The sequence below is a fragment of the Pristiophorus japonicus genome, chromosome 17 (assembly GCF_044704955.1).
Source record: "Pristiophorus japonicus isolate sPriJap1 chromosome 17, sPriJap1.hap1, whole genome shotgun sequence".
NCBI classification, from domain to species: domain Eukaryota; kingdom Metazoa; phylum Chordata; class Chondrichthyes; family Pristiophoridae; genus Pristiophorus; species Pristiophorus japonicus.
This window is the reverse complement of record NC_091993.1, coordinates 342,923-367,171: the sequence shown is the minus strand read 5'-3', so window position 1 is coordinate 367,171 and position 24,249 is coordinate 342,923. Positions and strand designations below refer to the sequence as shown.

The window sequence follows — 24,249 nt, the reverse complement described above, 5'->3', positions numbered from 1 at the left end:
TTCTCTCTAATATCTAACCTTTCTTTCAGATATCTCTTTGGGGAACGGTTGGTAATGCATTGAAAAGTCATGGATCACCTTGTAAATACTGGAACTCAAACAGATCCTGTTGTGATACTATCCTTTGCACAAGCAGCTACTTTGGGTCTTGTTAGTCAGAATGGTCCTTTTAACTTTCCATTCCGAGAGAATGGGATTTATCATATGCCAGATGCATCAATTAATAAGAATACTGTACTTGAACACATGACAACAGAGCAAAGCCCCGGGCTGGATGAGATCCATACATCCGAATGTTTTGAACAACAAGAGGACGAAAGTTTAGAGGTGGAGAATGGCTTTATACCTTTTGAAAGACAGGCGAGGAGGAGGAAAAGGCAGCCTGTGAAGCTAGTACACACTGAAAAAAATGATGAGAATTGTAAGGAAGAAACGGTCGAAGTGGAGTACGATGCAGAGAATCAGTCCAACAGCGTGTTGTCCAGCAGCGTTCTGTACAGAAATGGAATAAAAATGATTGACATAAGTAACTTCAAAAGGAAGCAAATGCATCGCCCTCTTCGTGAAAGGACGCTAGGTGTTCAGACTGTTTCCTTTCCTCCAAACTATAAGGAAAACCTCCACTGTAATTCTGCCGATCAGCAGGAGAAGGTTGGCACTGAAGGGGAAAAACTATTGAGCAGCTATTTTGAAACACATACGTCGCCGACTTTAGGCCAAATGGAAGAACAATTTCAAGAAGAGTCGGTGGCTGAGGCAAACCGTAACTTTGTATGGCAAGGCCAAGTGGCATATGAAGCAGAGATGACTATTCCTCAGCAGGAGGATCGCAACCGAAGAGCTCAAATAGATCGGTTGGATATTAATGTACAGATTGATGACTCCTATTGTATCGATGTTGGGGAAGGGCAGAAACGATGGCAGTGTCGGTTATGTGAAAAATCGTACACTTCCAAATATAACCTGGTCACTCACATATTGGGCCACAGTGGCATTAAGCCTCATGAATGTCAGCATTGTCACAAGCTTTTTAAGCAGCCAAGTCATTTACAGATGCACCTTCTTACTCACGAAGGCATTCGACCACACAAGTGCGAGGTGTGTGACAAAGCATTCACACAGACCAGCCACCTTAAACGGCACATGTTGCTACACACTGACATCAAACCGTACAGCTGCAGAGTCTGTGGCCGTGGCTTTGCCTATCCCAGTGAGCTGAAGGCCCACGAAGCAAAGCATGAAAACGGCAGATGCCATGTTTGTATTGAATGTGGCATGGATTTTGTAACCCTCATTCAGCTAAAAAGACACCTTGTTGCACATCAAGGTCCCACCCCATATGAATGCACAGAGTGCAACAAAACTTTCAGTTACCGAAGTCAGCTCCAGAACCACATGATGAAACATCAGAATATCCGCCCGTATGTCTGCACTGAATGTGGAATGGAATTTACCCAGCCGCATCACCTGAAGCAGCATTCGCTTACTCACAAGGTAAGACTACTCAACTATTCTCTTTGTAAATCAAACTTGTTATCGAAGTAATTCCTGTCGGTAGAGATTTGCAGAAACCTTGGGAACAAGAATGAAGATGCATGAGCCTTAAAAGCCATTCTTGATGTTCATTGTAGTATGGCTGTCTTTTTTTTTTCCGAATCTAGGTGACTACCTTTTAGAGATGGTGCAAACTGGCTCCTCGTTGATTCAAGCTTGAATTGTTTCCACAATGTAGTCCTGGTCCAGGTTGGCTATTTAAATAGCACCAAAGTAGCTTTAAAGCAGATTTGCCAATTTGATGACTCCATATTTGTTCAGCATGAGAACAAATAGGCCAACCACAATACCAGAGCACAATGACACTGCAGAAATGGGACTGTGTAGATTTAGGTTCTGCTAGTTAATGCCATATTTAGTAATCACACTGACCCAGCAGAAGCTTGAAATACTATCAACTTAATTTGGTTATAACTTTTGTTTTTTTTTCCAATTGGTTCTATGTGGCAGAATTAAAGCTAGCATTTCCGTATCAAGGACTATAATGCTGAATATAATTGTGACCCGGAGATGAGAAGATACAGTATCATTTTATATTAAGCTTCTTTTACTTAGTACTGTTTTACTGTGTGCAGTAACCTAGGGGGGAAAAAAGACCCCCAATATGTGCGGATATTTAAATTCCTCCTCTTCCTCAATGTTCCTTTTTTTTTGGTACATGGTCCCTTTAAGTGGCTGCGCGACCCATTCAAATTTTCGCGCATGTGCAGTTTCACTCATTTAAAAGCCGGTGAGCGGCCTGCACGGGACCTCAAGACCGCTGCGTGGCCATGCAGCTTAGCAGGAACGTTGCTCTTCCATCCCACCCCACTGCTATAATAAGCAAAGTTATGTTTTGGTTCCCTTGCCTGTGGAACTATGTTCCAGCATGAGTCCAGTCACCTCAAGGGGTTGGAAGCAGAAACAATGGGGAGGGGGCGGAGAAGGGGGGAATATAACCTGGCCATCAAATCCAGCTGCCACCACCATCCTTCTCTTGGTTGTGACGTCATTAAAGTAGCTTTAAACAGGATCTCCCAGCTCTCTCTTTCTGCTCTCATTGTTGAAAAGGTTCAGCAGAAGAGTAGAACTCTTTTTGAAGGTAGGCCTTGTTTAAAATGAATTGAAGGCGACGGGGTTAGAAATAAGCAATCTGAATACGGCTTAATTTGTGAAGCCCAGCAGCAGCTACTGATGGGAGCTCTGCACTTGGAACGTTCAGAATAAATGGAAACAGGGACAGTCTTTGTTGCAGTTCATACCTCCTGTTTCGGAAAAGGGGGAGAAAAAATTATAAATGCTGAAAGTCCGAAATAGAAAAAGTTGAAATGATGCATTACCAGCTGAAAGAATATCTAGGTCAATATTTTGGGTGCAGGCCTTTTATCAGAGGATAAGCACTCTGTTTAAAGGGCTGACCAAAACTAGAAGGTTAGGGTAAAGATCGGTGGTCATTGATTCTGAAATATTTGCATTTGGCAATCAGCACAAGAGCAGCAGCTCATAGATGTAGTAGCCTAGGAACAGATTTAAAATAAGCTAGAGTTGAAAAATCTTGAATGATATACACACTCGTCTTAATCAGGCATGTGAAAGACAAAAGATAAGTTTAAACAAAACACAAATGGAAGGGAGCAAAATAGAAAATGATTGGGAGAAATGGACAGGAAAATGAGAGGCAGCTTAAGGTCTGAAGTTGATAACAATCAAGGTTCAGATCTGAGTACTGTGGCGTGCCCACAAGAAAGGCAAACTTCTGCCTTAAAAATAATTGTGCTGGGCATTGTAGGAGTCTGAAGATGAAAAGGTTAGAGTTAGATGCTGGAAGGGTGAACGAAGATATCATGGAGGGAGTGGTCCACTTGGGTTTTTGGAACTGGTGGGACTCGTGATGTAGGTGGTACATCACGAGTCACACCACCTTCACGGAGTTGAAGAGATGACCCATGGGGTGGCCAGGATCATCATCGCAGCAGGAACTCAACATGCAGAGGCTAGTGGAAAGGAAGGTCAAGTCAAAATGGAGTATGAGAAGAAGCTTGCAGGGAACATTAAGACGGATTGCAAAACTTTCTATAGATATGTAAAGAGAAAAAGGTTAGTAAAAACAAACGTAGGTCCCCTGCAGTCAGAATCAGGGGAAGTCATAACGGGGAACAAAGAAATGGCGGACCAATTGAACAAGTACTTTGGTTCGGTATTCACGAAGGAGGACACAAACAACCTTCCGGTTATAAAAGGGGTCGGGGGGTCTAGTAAGGAGGAGGAACTGAGGGAAATCCTTATTAGCCGGGAAATTGTGTTGGGGAAATTGATGGGATTGAAGGCCGATAAATCCCCAGGGCCTGATGGACTGCATCCCAGAGTACTTAAGGAGGTGGCCTTGGAAATAGTGGATGCATTGACAGTCATTTTCCAACATTCCATTGACTCTGGATCAGTTCCTATAGAGTGGAGGGTAGCCAATGTAACCCCACTTTTTAAAAAAGGAGGGAGAGAAAACAGGGAATTATAGACCGGTCAGCCTGACATCGGTAGTGGGTAAAATGATGGAATCAATTATTAAGGATGTCATAGCAGTGCATTTGGAAAGAGGTGACATGATAGGTCCAAGTCAGCATGGATTTGTGAAAGGGAAATCATGCTTGACAAATCTTCTGGAATTTTTTGAGGATGTTTCCAGTAGAGTGGATAAGGGAGAACCAGTTGATGTGGTATATTTGGACTTTCAGAAGGCGTTCGACAAGGTCCCACACAAAAGATTGATGTGCAAAGTTAGAGCACATGGGATTGGGGGTAGTGTGCTGACATGGATTGAGAACTGGTTGTCAGACAGGAAGCAAAGAGTAGGAGTAAATGGGTACTTTTCAGAATGGCAGGCAGTGACTAGTGGGGTACCGCAAGGTTCTGTGCTGGGGCCCCAGCTGTTTACACTGTACATTAATGATTTAGATGAGGGGATTAAATGTAGTATCTCCAAATTTGCGGATGACACTAAGTTAGGTGGCAGTGTGAGCTGCGAGGAAGATGCTGTGAGGCTGCAGAGCGACTTGGATAGGTTAGGTGAGTGGGCAAATGCATGGCAGATGAAGTATAATGTAGATAAATGTGAGGTTATCCACTTTGGTGGTAAAAACAGAGAGACAGACTATTATCTGAATGGTGACAGATTAGGAAAAGGGGAGGTGCAAAGAGACCTGGGTGTCATGGTACATCAGTCATTGAAGGTTGGCATGCAGGTGCAGCAGGCGGTTAAGAAAGCAAATGGCATGTTGGCCTTCATAGCAAGGGGATTTGAGTACAGGGGCAGGGAGGTGTTGCTACAGTTGTACAGGGCATTGGTGAGGCCACACCTGGAGTATTGTGTACAGTTTTGGTCGTCTAACCTGAGGAAGGACATTCTTGCTATTGAGGGAGTGCAGCGAAGGTTCACCAGACTGATTCCCGGGATGGCGGGACTGACCTATCAAGAAAGACTGGATTAACTGGGCTTGTATTCACTGGAGTTCAGAAGAATGAGAGGGGACCTCATAGAAACATTTAAAATTCTGACGGGGTTAGACAGGTTAGATGCAGGAAGAATGTTCCCAATGTTGGGGAAGTCCAGAACCAGAGGTCACAGTCTAAGGATAAGGGGTAAGCCATTTAGGACCGAGATGCGGAGGAACTTCTTCACCCAGAGAGTGGTGAACCTGTGGAATTCTCTACCACAGAAAGTTGTTGAGGCCAATTCACTAAATATATTCAAAAAGGAGTTAGATGAGGTCCTTACTACTAGGGGGATCAAGGGGTATGGCGAGAAAGCAGGAATGGGGTACTGAAGTTGAATGTTCAGCCATGAACTCATTGAATGGCGGTGCAGGCTAGAAGGGCCGAATGGCCTACTCCTGCACCTATTTTCTATGTTTCTAAAAGAGGCTGTGTGGTTGAGAGGAGGTGAAAGTGGGAGGAGTGCAGATATGTAGGGAATGGGATGGCTGTGAATGAGGCAAAATCCTAGCAGAAGACATGGGATATTTCAAAAGCCTTACTGTGGGACAGAAATTATGGAGAATGAGCAACTAAAAGAAAGGATAGAATCAGGATTAAAAAGTGCACTTTTTAGTGGGAGAACTAACTACTAACATGGCCGTCGGTTACTGCTTCACCTTACAGTCTAATGACCTCTTTCATATTGCAACACCTTGTACCTTTTGAGTGAAAAATTCATTGTGCTTGGTTTTAAACATGCAGTCTGCTCTGAGGGTAGAATTCCACACTATCATATGAACATGATGGAGAGGAACAGATGAGCTGGTCCACCGAGCCCGTCCCATACAATCGTGCTGTAATTAAACATCCTGACCCCCCTTGCATCCACCCACTAGCAGTGGTGCCATCTCCTGAGCGGGGCAAATAAAAAAAATAAAAAAATTAATAAAAAACTTAGGCCAATTCAGGGGAATAAATGATTCCCCAGAAAACTCTTTCCCATCCATGAAGGTTGGTCAAAACAAGCTCCAGAAGACCACGGTGTCCATGTGTATCACCCACTGTCCCACCTACCATTTGTATCGGTCTGGGTCAGGAACTCTTCCAGCTCCCTGTTGAACAGTTGCAGTGAATCTGAACTCACTGCATGAGCCGGCAACTTATTCCAGAGGTCAGCGACCCTCTCTGAAAAGAAGAACCTCTTGACATCTAACCTAGTTCTCTGTTTCCCTAAGTTGTATGCATGCCCTCTGGTTCTTCCTAACTTAATTCAAAATAGTCTATCTACACAGAGACAGTCTACTGCCTTCATTGTTTTAAATAACTCAAACAAATATCCACAAAGGTCTACCCTTTTCTAGAGTAGAAAGACCCAGCCCTTTAAACTTATCATGATAACTAAAGGCTTTGAAACTAGTTGGCAATCTAGTGGCCCCCCTCCTAATCTTTTCCAGGCCTTCTATTTCACCCATTATGTGAGGGGATCAAAACTGGACACAGTATTTTACTTGAGGCCGAACCAAGCACTTGTAATGTACAGTGATGTAATGATGCTTTTCTGTTTTCATCCTAGCAATACATCCCAATACTCTTAGATTTTACTATAGCCTTGTGTCATTGATCATGACCTTTGAGACTTGTGTACTATAATAAGTAGGTCTCTTGCATGCTCAACAGACTTATTTCAGAGTCTTGCATAGTATATACATGTTTGGTGTCAGTCCCAGCCACATGCAATTGTGGGTCCATTCCCCCACTGCATCCAGATCTGATTGTACTCTCTCTCTTCTCATCTAGGGTTCTAACAGCAGCACAGTGCAGTCAATAATTTGCTTAAATTTCCATAAATAACTCCTGGGAAAGCCAAAAGGATTCCAAAATAAACCTAGGCTAATTCCCATAGCAGTGTTTCCTGTGAGCCACTGAATGCTTTAGCAGCCTATGTAGTGTTGCATTCATACTGTGCATGTCGGTCAGTTTTAATTTTCGGATCTCCAGCATCAGTGTTTCTGAAATCACCTCGACTCCTGGCATAATTTCAAACCCTTCTCTTGCAGGCAGCTGGCTGGACTCGAGTTACCATTCAGTTCAGACCCCAAATTCTATTTGTGCCTACACGGGGTGGTTCAGTAGCAAAGTTATTCTGGTTTATATTGTTTCCCTCTACTCCAGCATTCTACAGCAAAGAAGAATATTTTATTCAGCTAGCTACCGAGGTACATGGTCAGCCAAGGGGACTGGCTTTCCACTTTCTCATTGCTGTGTCGAAGAACATGATCACAGTTTGGTGGGATGGTTGGGATTAGCACTGTATAGGCACTGTGGACACAAGAATATGCCTCTCAGCTCCATGAGAAAATGCATTTAACCCCCCTCCCTCTATACTGCTACACCATGGTAGCATCTTTGCAGCTGTTTTTTTAGAATGTCATCCCATCCACAAATATCTCAATCTGCTTTTCTTTGTCTTATTCCTCCTCCTCTGTGCACTTTTCATTTTGTAACTCTAATTTCACTATCTTTTTCTTTTTACCTTCATTTTCAGGAGTATGTCGATTTGTATTTCATCTGCTAAATTTGAGGATTGTGATCCTCTTTATTGAAATAGCGAATGATTCTAAGTCATAAAGGCCCAGTCTTACTTGCTGCATCTTATCCCCTCCATCAGGGAGTAAAAGAGTTCAAGTGTGAGGTATGTGGACGTGAATTCACCCTACAAGCAAACCTGAAGAGGCATATGCTGATTCACACCAGTGTGCGAGCCTATCAGTGCCACATCTGCTTCAAAACTTTTGTTCAAAAACAGACTTTGAAGACCCACATGATTGTTCATTCACCAGTCAAACCATTTAAATGTAAGGTAAGAGAAAAGGATACCATACTGGTACTTTTTGCAATTTCTATCCTCTAATAATGTCGAGGGGCAGATGTATAGTTGAGGCACAGGTTGCAAGTAGTTATACAGTATTAGAACAAATTAATAGCGAGGAGTTAGTTTGTGTCTAAAGGAGCTAAACCAACTGGAAAATGGCAAGTATTTGCAGACATACTGACGAGAAACAGGCAGAGCTACCATTTCAGGGGAGCCTCGGGGAATGGAGGACATCGAGAGTTAGCCAAGCACTTCAAATGACCTTTGTAAAGGAGCCACTTGATGGTTTTGAAAGTTGGTGGTTGAGTTGGAATCGGGTATTTGGAATGGGGCAAGAGACGGACCCCCTGAAATGTTCAGCCAGCTTCCCTACGGAGAATCCCAAAGGTGCCTTGGAAATATATTCAGCCAGAGAGCTTCTCTCCCACAATAATGCAAGCAACAAATGAAGCATGTAGCAATATAGCCTCTTTCCCTTGTTATCTCTCTCTTTGCTGTCTGTCACTGCCGCATGCACATGTTCTTTCTCCCCCCTTGCATTTTACAAAATTTCCCCATGCCCCCCGCCCCATTCCATTCACTTCATTTTGCTTGAGTTTCTCCAAGTGATCTCCTGGACTAGTTTCGATCGCCTGGATGGGTCTGAGAGGAATTTTCCCAGATTTTTTTCTCCCTAAATTGGCCTGGATTTTTATCTGGTTTTTGCCTCTCCCAGGAGATCACATGGCTCTGGTTGGGGTGGAGTGTAGAATGTTTTCAGTATAAGGGTGTTGCAGTGGTGTGGGCAGACTGGTTGGGTTGGGTGCTCTTTGCCTTTCCGTTATTGTTCATGGGTTTGTATGTAACCTTTAGGGCTGCTGACCGAGGGCCGTGCGGCTCTTTGTCGGCCGGCGTGGACACGATGGGCCGAAATGGCCTCCTTCTGCACTGTAAATTTTTGTGTTTCTATTTGAAAACCAGCAGCAGAATGAATCTTAGTTTCACAGATTCTCAACTATTTAGTTTAGGGACATAGTCTAAGTGAGAGAGACCGGTCATGGTCTTGCCCCAGAATGTGAAAATCAAAGTTATAGGAAAAAAACGTCGGAAAAGTTTTTGGGTAAACACGTGGGGCGACGTTTATCGGGCAGCTTGACGCCCTGCCGATGGAATCAGCCGATTTTATGGTTGGGCCCCATTTCTGCAAAGTCAGCCAGATGTTTACAGGCAGCTCGCCAGCAGGGCATCCAGCAGTAAAGCATTATATCGGGGATAAGGCTTGTATGCACATACAAGCCGGCAGTTGCCAGAAGTTGTTTTTTTGCCCTACAGACGCATGACACAGTTGAGGTGTGATGCTCGATGTCCAATTTTAGATGTTGATTAGCCAGAGGTTTTGGTTCTCGATCTTTTCTCTGTTCTGTAGAGGAATATGTCAGCTGGTGCTGGGTAAATATGGCCATCTATGTTTGAAAAAAATAAGGGTTATTTCCAAGTTTTATTGGTTTCTTCTGATTAACTGTAGCTGTTCCCTTCCCATCTTTGGCCATTTTCTGTCCCTAAGGTTCTGTCAGAAGGTTGTGGGTTTGAGTCCCATTCTAGGGACTTGAGCACAACAATCTTAAGCTCTCACTGCAGTGCACTACTGAGGGAGTGCTGCACTATCTTTCAGATGAGAAGTTAAACCAAGGTCCAGTTTGCCCCCTCAGTTGGATGTAAAAGATCCCATTGCACTATTTTGAAGAAGAGCATGGGGACTTCTCCCTGGTGTCCTGGCCAATATTTATCACTTAAACAACACCACAAAAACTGTTCATCTGGTCATTCTCACATTGCTGTTTGTGGGAGCTTTCAGTGCGCAAATTGGCTGCCATGTTTCCTACATTACAACTGTGACAATACTCCAAAAAGTACTTAATTGCCTGTAAAGTGCTTTGGGACGGCTAGTGGTTGTGAAAGGCGCTATATAAATGCAAGTCTTTTCTTTCTAAAGCAACATTCCTACTAACGATTTCTTAGCTGAGTGTTTTGGGTTGTGACATATGGGGGGATGGGAAAGGTCTGGTGGTAGAGAGGAATTGTGTTGGGTGGGGGGGGGGAGGTATTTAGGACATTGGGTTGGGGGTGACGGGTGTGGGGCGGGTGATCCAACATCTATTATATTTTGCTACCTTGTCTTTTGGTGGCTCATACGAATGTGCCTGTGCGAATTGAGTTTGGGTAGTCTGGACTTTGCTTGTTAGTATTGGGTCACAGTACACGACTCACAATTTGCCACTGTGCTAATTTGACACATTTAAAGGCATTAGGGGTGGCAAGTCTGAGATTAGAAATGCACCATTGGTAATATGGGAGGTGCTGAGTGCATCATAGAAGTGTTCTCGATTGGGTAACTGAGCTGGGAACACCAAGAGCTCTGGGTACCAAACGTGGACAAGTATTGTATTCCTCGCCTTCGAAAACAGCAAAGCAGCAAATGTAATCGAAATATAAACATTTTCTAGTACTTTGTATTGATACAGTTCGAAATTGGAATCAACTACGGAACACATTTTGATGAACTTGAGTTATCCAACAGTTAGTAATCTGACATTGTGGACAGTGGCACCTCAGAGCTGCTGCTAGCACTCATACTGAGCAGAAATCAACATGAATTGTTGAACTGGAAACTTTTAAAATTACATAAGAACATAACATAGGCCATCTAGCCCCTCGAGCCTGCTCCGCCATTCAATAAGATCATGGCTGATCTGGCCGTCGACTCGGCTCCACTTACCTGCCCGCTCCCCGTAACCCTTAATTCCCTTATTGGTTAAAATCTATCTTATCTGTGATTTTGAATACATTCAATGAGCTAGCCTCAACTGCTTCCTTGGACAGAGAATTCCACAGATTCACAACCCTCTGGGAGAAGAAATTCCTTCTCAACTCGGTTTTAAATTGGCTCCCCCGTATTTTGAGGCTGTGCCCCCTAGTTCTAGACTCCCCGACCAGTGGAAACAACCTCTCTGCCTCTATCTTGTCTATCCCTTTCATTATTTTAAATGTTTCTATAAGATCACCCCTCATCCTTCTGAACTCCAACGAGTAAAGACCCTGTCTACTCAATCTATCATCATAAGGTAACCCTCTCATCTCTGGAATCAGCCTAGTGAATCGTCTCTGTACCCCCTCCAAAGCTAGTATATCCTTCCTTAAGTAAGGTGATCAAAACTGCACGCAGTACTCCAGGTGTGGCCTCACTAATACCCTATACAGTTGCTGCAGGACCTCCCTGCTTTAGTACTCCATCCCTCTCGCAATGAAGGCCAACATTCCATACGCCTTCCTGATTACCTGCTGCACCTGCAAACTAACTTTTTGGGATTCATGCACAAGGACCCCCAGGTCCGTCTGCACTGCAGCATGTTGTAATTTCTCCCCATTCAAATAATATTCCCTTTTACTGTTTTTTTTTTTCCAAGGTGGATGACCTCACATTTTCCGATATTGTATTCCATCTTCCAGGTCATCTATGTATATTGTAAACAGTTGTGGTCCCAGCACCGATCCCTGTGGCACACCACTAACCACTGATTTCCAACCCGAAAAGGACCCAATTATCCCGACTCTCTGCTTTCTGTTAGCCAGCCAATTCTCTATCCATGCTAATACATTTCCTCTGACTCTGCGTACCTCTATCTTCTGCAATAACCTTTTGTGTGGCACCTTATCGAATGCCTTTTGGAAATCTAAATACACCACATCCATCGGTACACCTCTATCCACCATGCTCGTTATATCCTCAAAGAATTCCAGTAAATTGGTTAAACATGATTTCCCCTTCATGAATCCATGTTGCGTCTGCTTGATTGCACTATTCCTATCTAGATGTCCTGCTATTTCTTCCTTAATGATAGCTTCAAGCATTTTCCCCACTACAGATGTTAAACTAAGCGGCCTATAGTTACCTGCCTTTTGTCTGCCCCCTTTTTTAAACAGAGGCGATACATTAGCTGCTTTCCAATCCAGAGTCCAGAGAATTTTGGTAGATTATAACGAATGCATCTGCTATAACTTCCGCCATCTCTTTTAATACCCTGGGATGCATTTCATCAGGACCTGGGGACTTGTCTACCTTGAGTCCCATTAGCCTGTCCAGTACTACCCCCCTAGTGATAGTGATTGTCTCAAGGTCCTCCCTTCCCACATTCCTGTGACCAGCAATTTTTGGCATGGTTTTTGTGTCTTCCACTGTGAAGACTGAAGCAAAATAGTTATTTAAGGTCTCAGCCATTTCCACATTTCCCATTATTAAATCCCCCTTCTCATCTTCTAAGGGACCAACATTTACTTTAGTTACAAAGTACTGTACAACAGAAGCCTCATCTCAGTTTTGTTTGGGCCTTGTTTTTGTGACTCAATCATCAGAACAGTTTTCAGTCCTTCTGAAGTGCAGGTAGTTCCCCAGGATAGTGTTGTCCGATAGGAATTACTGACTAGTCACAAACGTAGCCTCGGCCACACTGTTTTAGGCAGTAATATAATAGAAACTGCCTCACATATTCACACAATACTAGTAAATGTACTTCATGGGCATATTTACATAAATATTCCTCGCGCAAAGGATGGTAGGAGTTTGGAACTCTCTTCCGCAAATGGCAATTGATACTAGGTCAATTGATTTTAAATCTGAGGTTGATAGATTTTTGTTAACTGAAGGTACTAAGGCATAGGGGACAAAGGCAGGTAAATGGAGTTAGGTCACAGATTAGCCATAATCTCATTGAATGGCGGAACAGGCTCGAGGGGCTAAATGGCCTATTCCTGTTCCTATGTACCACCATTCAATAACCAAGGAAGTAAAGCAGTCACAACGATCAGAAAACTCACGCACTCTGCTTTCTGTCTTGCCATTTTACCAACAAAAGCACAAAAAGGTTAAAGTTCACAGGCAATGACCAACGACGATGCCCATTACTGATTTTTAAAAATTTACTAATCAGAAATGCAATTGGCCAGTGGCTAAAGTATTGGACAACACTGCCTGAGAAATACCTGTAAACTTTATTTTCTTGCATATGCTATAATCCGTTAGTGCAAAATGTCCTGTCAGCCATGGTTCTCTGACCTGTTATGAATTTAATTTCATCCACAGTTGGAAAGAATTGCAGTTCAAGTGTATGGGAGTGTGGTCAATATGGTGCTGGATTAGCAACCAAGAGGCCAACTCGCACTGTGACCGTTTGTGAAACTGCATTCAGTAAATCTGATCATTTGTGAGTTATGACGGTTACCTCTGGGGTCCCCCTAGGATCTATCCTTGGCCCCCTCCTATTTATCATCAACTTGCTGCCCCTCGGTGGCATCAGTATTCTTGATGAATACTTTGCGTCTGTTTTCATGAAAAAGAGGGGCGATGCAGACTCTGCAATCAGAGGAGGAGTGTGAAAGATTAGATGAAATGACTATAGTGAGAGAGGAAGTGTTAAGGGGTTTAGCAGCTTTAAAAGTGGATAATACTGGATGAAATGTATCCCAGGCTGTTGAGCGAAGCAAAAGAGGAAATAGCAGAGGCTCTGCTCTGACTATCATTTTCCAATCCTCTCTGGCGACAGGTGTGGTGCTGGAGGATTGCTAATATTGTACCCGTATTTAAAAAGGGAGAGAGAGAGTAATTACAGGCCAATCAGCCTAACCTCAGTGGCGGGAAAATAATTGGAGAAAATTGGGAAAGGATAAATCTTCATTTAGAAAGACATGGATTAATCAAGGACAGCTAGCATGGATTTGCTACGGGAAGGTCATGTCTGACTAACTTGATTGAATTTTTTGAGGAGGTAACAAGGAGGGTCGATGAGGGTAGTGCGTTTGATGTAGTGTGTATGGATTTTAGCAAGGCTTTTGATGATGAGGTCCCATATGGCAGACTGGTCACGCCCATGGGATCCAAGGCAAAGTGGCAAGTTAGATCCAAAATTGGCTGGAAGCAAAGGGTAATGGTTGATGGCTATTTCCAGTGTGATTCCGCAGGGCTCGGTACTAGGTCCCTTGCTTTTCGTGGTACATGTCAATGGTTTAGACTTTAATCTGCCCACGCTCCAGTCACCGACCTGGATTATGGTGACGTCCAATCTAGTCGCCCTCTTCACTGCTGTCGCCGCTCCTGCTGTAGGAGCGGCGAGAGATTGCAGAGCGATGTGATCGGGGCCCAGGAGAGGCATGGGCCCAGAGGGCAGCACGGGCCAGCCCACACTGCGATATGTGTGCGCACTAGGTCCATGCAGCAGAGCTGGTCTCCAGTCGTCTTGGTTAACCCTTGCCACTGGACCAAGATCAAGCTCTGTCAAACCCATGTGATGGCTGGTGTGCAACGGCCACCCCATGTAAAAAAAAATCCACGCAGCGGCATCTTGCACCCTTCAATATGCAGTTCGGGACCTGGAATATTAGGTCCTTCATTGAAACACCTGTGAATTCATTGAACTCATCCCTTTTTGGTGTGGAAGCAAGATATTCTCAATTTGAGGAACTGCCTAAGAAGAAGAGACTTGAATGTAAGGGGTATGGTGACCATAATATGGTAGAATTCTTTATTAAGATGGAGAGTGACGCAGGAAAATAGAGTATGAGAGGAAGCTTGCCGGGAACATAAAAACTGACTGCAAAAGCTTCTATAGATATGTGAAGAGAAAAAGATTAGTGAAGACAAACGTAGGTCCCTTGCAGACAGAATTAGGTGAATATAATGGGGAACAAAGAAATGGCAGACCAATTGAACAAATACTTAAATAACGTTCTGGAAATACTTAGGGGACCGAGAGTCTAGTGAGAAGGAGGAACTGAAGGAAATCCTTATTAGTCAGGAAATTGTGTTAGGGAAATTGATGGGATTGAAGGTAGATAAATCCCCAGGGCCTGATAGTCTGTATCCCAGAGTATGTAAGGAAGTGGCCCTAGAAATAGTGGATGCATTGGTGATCATTTTCCAACAGTCTGTCGACTCTGAATCAGTTCCTATGAACTGGTGGGTAGCTAATGTAACACCACTTTTTAAAAAAGGAAGGAGAGAAAACAGGTAATTATAGACCGGTTAGCCTGACATCCAGTAGTGGGGAAAATGTTGGAATCAATTATTAAAGATGAAATAGCAGCGCATTTGGAAAGCAGTGACAGGGTCGGTCCAAGTCAGCACGGATTTATGAAAGGGAAATCATGCTCGTCAAATCTTCTAGAATTCTTTGAGGATGTAACTAGTAGAGTGGACAAGGGAGAACCAGTGGATGTGGTGTATTTGGACTTTCAAAAGGTTTTTGACAATGTCCCACACAAGAGATTGGTGTGCAAAATTAAAGCACATGGAATTGGGGTAATGTATTGATGTGGATAGAGAACTGGTTGGCAGACAGGAAGCAGAGAGTCGGGATAAACGGGTCTTTTTCAGAATGGCAGGCAGTGACTAGTGGGGTGCCGCAAGGCTCAGTGCTGGGACCCCAGCTACTTACAACAAACATTAATGATTTAGATGAAGGAATTGAGAGTAATATCTCCAAGTTTGCAAATGACACTAAGCTGGGTGGCAGTGTGAGCTGTGAGGAGGCTGGTTAGAAGCTGCAGGGTGACTTGGACAGGTTAGGTGAGTGGGCAACTGCATGGCAGATGCAGTATAATGTGGATAAATGTGAGGTTATCCACTTTGGTAGCAAAAACACGAAGGCAAAATATTATCTGAATGGCGGCAGATTAGGAAAAGGGGAGGTGCAACGAGACCTGGGTGTCATGGTACATCAGTCATTGAAAGTTGGCATGCAGGTACAGCAGGTGGTGAAGAAGGCAAATGGCATGTTGGCCTTCATAGCTAGGGGATTTGAGTATAGGAGCAGGGAGATCTTGCTGCAGCTGTACAGGGCCTTGGTGAGGCCTCACCTGGAATATTGTGTTCAGTTTTGGTCTCCTAATCTGAGGAAGGACATTCTTGCTATTGAGGGAGTGCAGCGAAGGTTCATCAGATTGATTCCTGGGATGGCAGGACGGACATATGAGGAGAGACTGGATCAACTGGGTCTGTATTCATTGGAGTTCAGAAGAATGATAGGGGATCTCATAGAAACATATAAAATTCTGACGGGACGCGACAGGTTAGATACAGGAAGAATGTTCCCGATGTTGGGGAAGTCCAGAACCAAAGGACACAGTCTAAGGATAAGGGGCAAGCCATTTAGGACCGAGATGAGGAGAAACTTCTTCACTGAGAGTTGTTAACCTGTGGAATTCTCTACTGCAGAGAGTTGTTGATGTCAGTTCATTGGATATATTCAAGAGGGAGTTGGATATGGTGCTTACTGCTTAAAAAAAAAAAGGGATCAAGGGGTATGGAGAGAAAGCAGGAAAGGGGTACTGAGGAGAATGATCAGCCATGATCTTATTAAATGGTGGTGCGGGCTTGAAGGGCCGAATGGCCTATTCCTGCACCGATTTTCTATGTTTCTAAGAAGTTTGCAGCTTATACAAAAATTGGCTGTGTGGTTGATAATGAAGAAAGCTGTAGACTGCAGGAAGATAATGAATTAACTGGTCAGGTGGGCAGAACAGTGGCAAATGGAATACAATCTGGAGAGGTGAAGGGTAATGTATTTGGGGAGGGCTAACAAGGCAAGGGAATACACATTAAATGTTAGGATACTGAGAAGTGTAGAGGAACAAAGGGACCTTGGAGTGCATGTCCACAGATCCCTGAAGGTAGCAGGCCAGGTAGATAAGGTGGTTAAAAAGGCATACGGGCTACTTGCTTTTATTAGTTGAGGCATAGAATACAAGAGCAGAGAGCTTATGTTTGAACTGTATAAAATGCGTGCAATTCTGGTCACCCCATTACAGGAAAGATGCGATTGTACTAGAGAGAGTACAGAGGAGATTTACGAGGATGTTGCTTGGACTGGTGAATTTTAGCTATGAGGAAAGATTGGATAGGCTGGGTTTTTTTCTTTGGGAACAGAGGAAGCTGAGGGGGGAGACCTTACTGAGGTGTATAAAATTATGAGGGGCCTCGATAGAGTGGAGAGGAAGGACCTATTTCTTTTAGCAGAGGGATCAACAACTAGGGGGCATAGATTTAAAGTAATTGGTAGGAGGTTTAGAGGGGATTTGAGGGGAAATGTTTTTACCCAGAGGGTGGTGGGGATCTGGAACTCACTGCCCGAAAGGGTGGCAGAGGCAGAAACCCTCACCACATTTAAAAGGTACTTGGATGTGCACTTGAGGTGCCGTAACCTACAAGGCTTGTGGGATTAGGCTGGGTAGATTTGTTGGCCGGCGCGGACACGATGGGCTGAAATGGCCTCATTCTGTGCTATAAATTTCTATGATTCCATCATCTGAAAACACAATGTCAGTTTCCACATGTAAGCTGACACCCAGCTCTACCTCACCACCACTTCTCGCGACCCCTCCACTGTCTCTAAATTGTCGTCACCGTTTTTCCGACATCCAGTACTGGATGAGCAGAAATTTCCTCCAGCTAAGTATTGGGAAGACCTAAGCCATTGTCTTCAGTCCCTGCCACAAACTCTCTTCCCTAGCCACCAACTCCATCCCTGTCCCTGACAACTGTCTGAGGTTGAACCAGATTGTTCGCAGCCATGATGTCGTATTTGACCCCGAGTTGCGCATCCGACCACATATCTGTGCCATCACTAAGACCGCCTACTTCCACCTCGAACATTGCCTGACTCCGCCCCTGCCTCACCTCATGCATGCCTTTGTTACCTCTAGACTTAACAATATTAACGCACTCCTGGCAGGCTTCCCATGTCCTACCCTCTGTAAACTTGAGGTCATCCAAAACTTGCTGCCTGTGTCCTAACTCGCACCAAGTCTTATTCACCCATAACCCCTGTGCTTGCTGATATACATTGGCTCCCGGTTAAGCAACGCCTCGATTTAAAAAATTCTCATCCTTGTTTTCAAATCCCTCCATGGCCTCGCCCCTCTCTATCTCTCTCATCTCTTCCAGCCCCACAGTCCTCCGAGATATTTGCGCTCCTCTAATTCTGACATTGAGCATCCACGATGTGATTCTCCGCCTCTCTACCTCTCTTCCCTCCTTTTTAAGACGCTCCTGAAACCCGAACACTCTGACCAACCATTTGATCATCTGCCCTAATATCTCTATGTGACTTGGTGTCAAATATTGTTCCTATGAAACGCTTTGGCATGTTTTACTATGTTAAAAGTGCTATATAAATACAAGTGTTGCAACATTTTTCAGTTTGTGGCTTTCGAAATTAGGAATATTCTGAGCAAATCACTTGATTTAAAAAAAAAAATCACTGCAGTAGGCCCAGCTACTGGGCTGAGCAATCAGTGGACTTACTGTCTCGCCCACATCCCAGGAATGGATTTAAAGAAAGCACATTTTAAAAAATGTTTAAAAATCACTTCTTTTCTTGAAGCACATACTCCTGCAAGGTTACAGTTATAAACCCGTGACCTCTACCACCTAGAAGGTCAAGGACAGCACGCTCATGGGCACATTACCACCTCCAAGTTCCCCTCCAAGTCACACACCATCCTGACTTGGAAATATATCACCGTTCCTTCATCGTCGCTGGATCACAATTTGGAACTCCTTCCCCAACAGCACTGTGGGAGTACTTCACCACACAGATTGCAGCGGTTCAAGAAGGCGGCTCACCATCACCTTCTCGAGGGCAATTTGGGATGGGCAATAAATGCTGGCCTTGCCAGCGACTCCCAAATCCCATGATTGAAATTTTTTAAAGTTTGATGGGTAAAGACAGCCAGGTAGCTTGCTGTAGTCGCTATTCATCACGAGTTTGTGCAATCGGTGGCAGTGGACTGTTCCATTGGGGACATGGGGAAAGAAAAGTGGGAGGAGAGCATAGAGATTAGTCAGATAGATCACAAAGGTCCTTTCTCTGATCCTGTGCTTTTCTACGTTCTTGTGTAGCCATGTCAAGACCTGTCGCCACCTCACGTGCTGACATTCCCGCAAGCTCAGTGCGTAGTAATCGGGAGCAAGGCTCACAAGCTGTTCTCGTCTGTCAATACTGAGACTAATCCTAGTGCCCACTGCTGCCTTGGCAGAGATCAGATTGGATATTGAAACTGGAACCGTGCTCTATGTTGCATTGTAGGTCGTGAGAAACATCAAATTGTAACCTGCGCCCTCCCTGACGCCCTTTGAGTTCCTTCGTTCCCTTTACTGCAGAAAACTGCATAATTTGATGCAATTAAATATCAAAGCTACCCAAATACTGAAATAAATACTCTTGGGAGCCTTTGATCTGGTTCAGTGGTGTTACAGTAGCAGTTCTTATCATTTAGCACTAATAATACAATAAAAATGCCCGTGTCCCTCATTTTAGATGTCTTTCTGTAACATGTTCATAGTTGAATGATTAATAGTACAAAGTGACAAAGTTTAACTATGAAAGTCACTGCGGTAACATATTGAACAGGGCTGTGGCTTTCTGCTGTTCACAACAAGCCAATAAATTAGAAAATGAGTAGAGGTGTGGGTAAAGAAAAATTACTTTTTCATGTATTACTTTTTCAAGCAAAGGCTAAGATTGGCTGTGTACATGGATTGCCCTCTCTGGCAGTGTAAATGGATTGGCTGTGTACATGGATTGCCCTCTCTGGCAGTGCTCTAATTTGGGGAATTCTGCTTCAAATGAGTGTTTTCATCTTCCCCTTTTTTTCAGGTATGTGGAAAAGAATTCAATCGGATGTACAATCTACTAGGTCACATGCATCTTCATTCAGACAGCAAGCCCTTCAAATGTCCATACTGTTCAAGCAAGTTTACCCTCAAAGGGAATTTAAGTCGGCACATGAAGGTCAAACATGGCGTCATGGACATCGTTCTCGATGGACAAGGTGGAGTATTCATGCTTTTTCGTAATCATTGCATATGTTGGTTATTGGTGAGGCACTAAATGACTTCAGGTTTCATTCTGCCACTTTTTAATCAAATCCACAAAATCATGCAGTGTACATGATTTGAGGTATGCGGCTCCTCACTGTTTTAACCTCTGGTGTTTTTTTTATACGAGTTTTTGCACATTTGCCTCTAAATCAGGAGCCCCACTGCCGAGAGTTGAGCTCCAATGCAGTTCCCAGCAAGTGCCGCAATGTCGTCCTTCAGAGAAGGAATCCAATCTCATGGTACTTAGCCGAGCAATGAGATCTCCCATTATACTGATGAACACGGCTCCCTAACTCCACACGGTCACAAAGCAGATCAACTGGTCATAGATTGATGGGATGTTGCTGTGCTGAAAATGGTTGCCCTGTTTACCTGTCTAAGTCAGTCCACTTCAATGGTTACAAGGTGCCATACAAGTCTCACTCTCTTCCCTCTTCTTCTTCTGCTGCCCCTCCCCCACCCCCTCTCCCCCCACCCTCTTTGCACGCTCTACTGTTTTAATGAATTGTTAACACTAACTAACTAACTTTCATATTCTAAGATCTAAGACCGCTCTGTGCCATATAAAATAGGAAATTCTGGTTGATGTGGTTTGTGCTGAACTGGCTAAATCACAACTGGGCAGCTGAATTGTGGGGGTTGGCACTACAATATTGCAATGCAAAGGTGGGGAAAATAGGCCAGGATTTTTGCTCCTGCTTGGTGTCCAGTGATTGTCCGTGGATTGTGTATGCACTTGCTTGCTGCGAAGACAGGATCAGTCTCTGCTGTGATGCTTTCCGTGACAAAAAGGCCCTATAGCTTCTGTCTAGGCTCGTGCATAGGGAAGTAACTAGGCTGAGGGAACAACCACAACCCATTATGAGCCCGTCTTCAGAAGAGAAGGTAGAAACATTGGGAGGTCTTACAACTGGGAAATGCTCTTGGAGTTAAGATGTTCAGACTATGAGTCATATCTGTGGGAGCTGACTTGTTTGGGTGTGCTCTTCTGAATCATTGAGTGGATTGTTTGGTCGACAGCTGCTTCCTTTGGGAAACCTCTAAAATTGAATCGTCATTTGCGATGATCATCTCCACCGACTCGGGTGAGGCAAGATTCCAAATCGCTGGAAAAAGATCGAGCAGGGAGATGAGAATTTTTTTCACGGAGTTGTTGTGATCGGGAACGTTTGGTCTGAAAAGGTGGTGGAAACTGATTCTATAATTAATTTTAAAAGGCAGTTGGACAGGTACTTGAGGATGAGGAACTTGCAGGGTTACGGACAAAAAGAGGATGTGTGGGACTAAGCAGACTGCCCTTTCAAAAATCCAGCGCAGGCATGGTGGGCTGAATGGCCCCCTTCAGTGCTGTGAGTGTGTTGTACCGAGAGCTGGAAAGTGGAACGTGTATTACTGCAGTGCCGCATCCTGTCCTCCGTATGCCCAAAGTGCTTCACGGGCATGGAATCACATTTGAAATGCAGTCCCTTATGAGGACAAACATAGCAACCAATTTACACACAGTAAGGTCCCACAACCAGAAAATGTTGCTCGGTTTAAGTAGAATTGGAAGAGATTTTAATGATCCCAAAACTGACTAAAATAGGGGAGATATTTAGGGTGGAAAGGTGAGGTTTTTATGTCTACAATATTTTTAGGACTGTTTTCTCGGTCAGTGTGTTGCTACTCCAGCAAAGAGGAAAGCACAGCTTTACCTGGCTCTAAGTAATAAGGTTGAGCAGTTGGGTGAGTGGAAGGTAAGGGAACACTGGGGAAGCAGTGACCACAATATAACTGGATTCAGTGTAAGAATAGAAAAGTCAACGATGTGGATACTTGATTGGGGGAAGAAACACATTACAAGATAAAATAGACCTTACCCAGATTAAATAGGAGATATAAAGGCTACAGATCATTTTCACTTGTGCAAATTAATGACTTGGTGTCAGAGAGGCCTCTTGTGAACCATGCCATGGGATCTTTTACACTCACCTTTTCAGTCACAGGGAATCAAAGTAATGACTCCAAAAGATCCAGCAGCTTTGACTCTTTCAATACTGCACTGAAGAGTCATCTTGGATTGAGCTCAGGTTTATGGTGGGTCTTGTACCCACAACCCTCTGAGTTGAGCGAGAGTTACGCCAATTGAGTGAAGTTGACACTGTTCAACGCCAATGCAAGTTTTCCCATCTTGCAAAAATGTGAAGTAATAAGGATAGCAGTAGATCCTCTCGGATGGGTGTATGTTGGGACAATATGATTGTTGGACTGCTTATACACAACTAATGCAGTGGGGTCAATACAAGTCACCCACAGCTGGCACTTGCCTTTTGCCTCACTTCCTGCCTCAAGATCTTTGTTCTGATATTCTTCCAGGGGACATGGTTTCCTCAAGTCCCAGTCATTCTGCTGGGGGATGAATGTGGTTCAGTTCGGGGCCTGGTATGGCTGTGTGGCTAGGATACCACTGGCAGGAGATTTCTTTTCACATAAAATTTAGTTGCACAATATTGAAGTTGCTCTTTCTCCCTTCCCTATTGATCAGTGGTAGAGTTGGTCAGAAGGGTGTGGGTGCAAGCTTCGCAACAGGACTTGAGCATGTGATCTGAAGACGCTCCAATGCTGCACTGAACGTTTGCTGCACTGAGAGATGCTGGGGTGTGTCAGAAATTAAGCTATCAAGTGGTTTATGAGGCTGTTAAATGTCACATCTTGATGAACAATGCTGGATGAAGCTGTGTGTGTCTCTGGAGCCCCAAGTCTTCCTCTATGCTTGAACTAGGTATTTCAGAACCAGGTTTGACGTGTCTGACTATTACTAGATATTTGGCCTGGGCAAGTAGTTTGTAGGATTCATCTGCAGCATTTGTTGTAGTGACTAATTTGAATAGTATCAAATTCAATACTGATGCTGTAAAATGGTAAGATGGTTTGTGAAAGGTCACAGGTTTCCTCTAGTTGTGGTCCACCAGCAAGGGAAACAGTGTGAGGCGGTGAATCAGCACAGCCCTGACTAGACAAATGGGCTGCATCGATTACTAAGCACACAACCGTTGCTGTCAGCCACCTGTCCCTCTATCCTCCACGGTGATATTAAACAGAAGGCTTTTTCTCTCCTCACTCCGTATCTTTTACTGGAGGCTTTCCACCATTCCCCAACTGATGGGAAAGGTAGCTGCTGTGTTTGCAATTGGCCATAGCAGGCTTGATAGTTTAAACTTCTTCCTTCTGGTTCTTTATACTCCACCTTCTCCTTTGTACTGTACAAGGCTCCCTGTAGTTGTAAGTGTGTGTAATGTGCTGTCACTGTAAACTTGTGATCACACCGTTTGCCATTTCCTCCCCCTCCCACACAGAAAGCTTGCTGGACATTGGCCATTCAGACCACATGGAAGGTCAGCAAGGAGACATCGATGACTACGAGGAAAATTCTTTTGACTTCACAGGTGGGAGAAAAGCTGCTGACGACACTTCAGACTCAACAAAAATGTCTGATGAAGAAAGTATGAAAGACATTTACTTTCATTTTGAGAAAGAAGCTGAAAGATATGGAATGGACTTAAAACCATAACTGAAGAGAAGCCAAAAATAAATTGATCCTGTGCTTTGACTATTGTTAATTGTGCATAGCTTTCTATTAATGCTGCAGTTGCAGATTTTAAAATTACATTCCAACGTTAAGCATATATTTCACAAACATTGTAATGTGAATCCATTTTACACGTTACTAATCTCAGGGTTCTGTGAGAATTTTTTTTTAAAGATGGTCTATTCTGGACCAAAAGCAGATGACTACTACCAAAATTATGTTGGTCTTTACTGTGTAAAATGTAACTTCAAAAAAAGGTTCTGTATATATACACACATCCAATTGCAGTAATTCATTGAATTACATTGTGGAGTGGCTTTTGTGGATTTATTTTCTTACTGGACTATATAATCATCTACAATAGCAATAAAATAACATCTGTTTAAAGGTGCTGTCTGTGAGGACGGCAGTGTTTTCTTTTCGGATAGTGCCTTGAAAGTGAATAAAGAGTAAGGGACCATAAAAGTGAGAGCGAATGCACCTGTGTTGGACAGTAGGAGTGCTGTGGGAGGGGAAGTATGTGGAGGGAGGAGAGTACAAGAGAATGGGGGTGGAGAAGAGTGAGGTGGTTAGTGGATGGGTGTGTGTGGAGAGAGAGATTGTGGAGCTGATAATCTGACAGGTGCTGAAGGTGAGGCCTGCATCTATCTCTACATTAAACATTGTGCACTTGCTGTATACAAAATCTTACTTCCTCTTCCTAACATTTTTAAGCAACTTTTTTTTTTCCCCAACTTATGAATTCCTATGTCTATTTATAACAGAAACCAGCTACTTAAACTTCTGTAATTTCTCAATCTAGCCATGGAGTGGTGGTCTCACTGCAAATTGCTCAAAATGCTTTCTGAATTTTTCATCCACTTTTCTTCTTGATAACAGATTTCAAGTGTTTAAACA

At 43.8% G+C, this 24,249-nt stretch overlaps 1 protein-coding gene across 4 annotated transcripts in view; it reads left to right on the top strand.

Annotated features, from left to right (window-relative positions):
• znf710a (zinc finger protein 710a) overlaps positions 1–23,383 on the top strand; it is a 36,898-nt gene extending 13,515 nt beyond the window's left edge. For 2 of the 4 annotated variants that reach the window (XM_070858279.1, XM_070858280.1), the window contains 4 exons: positions 30–1,494; positions 7,673–7,864; positions 19,561–19,735; positions 23,120–23,383. In XM_070858279.1, coding sequence (XP_070714380.1) covers positions 70–1,494; positions 7,673–7,864; positions 19,561–19,735; positions 23,120–23,334 — 2,007 coding nt within the window. In that variant the 5' untranslated portion in view covers positions 30–69 and the 3' untranslated portion in view covers positions 23,335–23,383. The remainder of the gene's footprint in view (positions 1–29; positions 1,495–7,672; positions 7,865–19,560; positions 19,736–23,119) is intronic. The other 2 variants (XM_070858281.1, XM_070858282.1) reach the window with 2 other exon arrangements.
• The last annotated feature ends 866 nt before the right edge of the window (positions 23,384–24,249 follow it).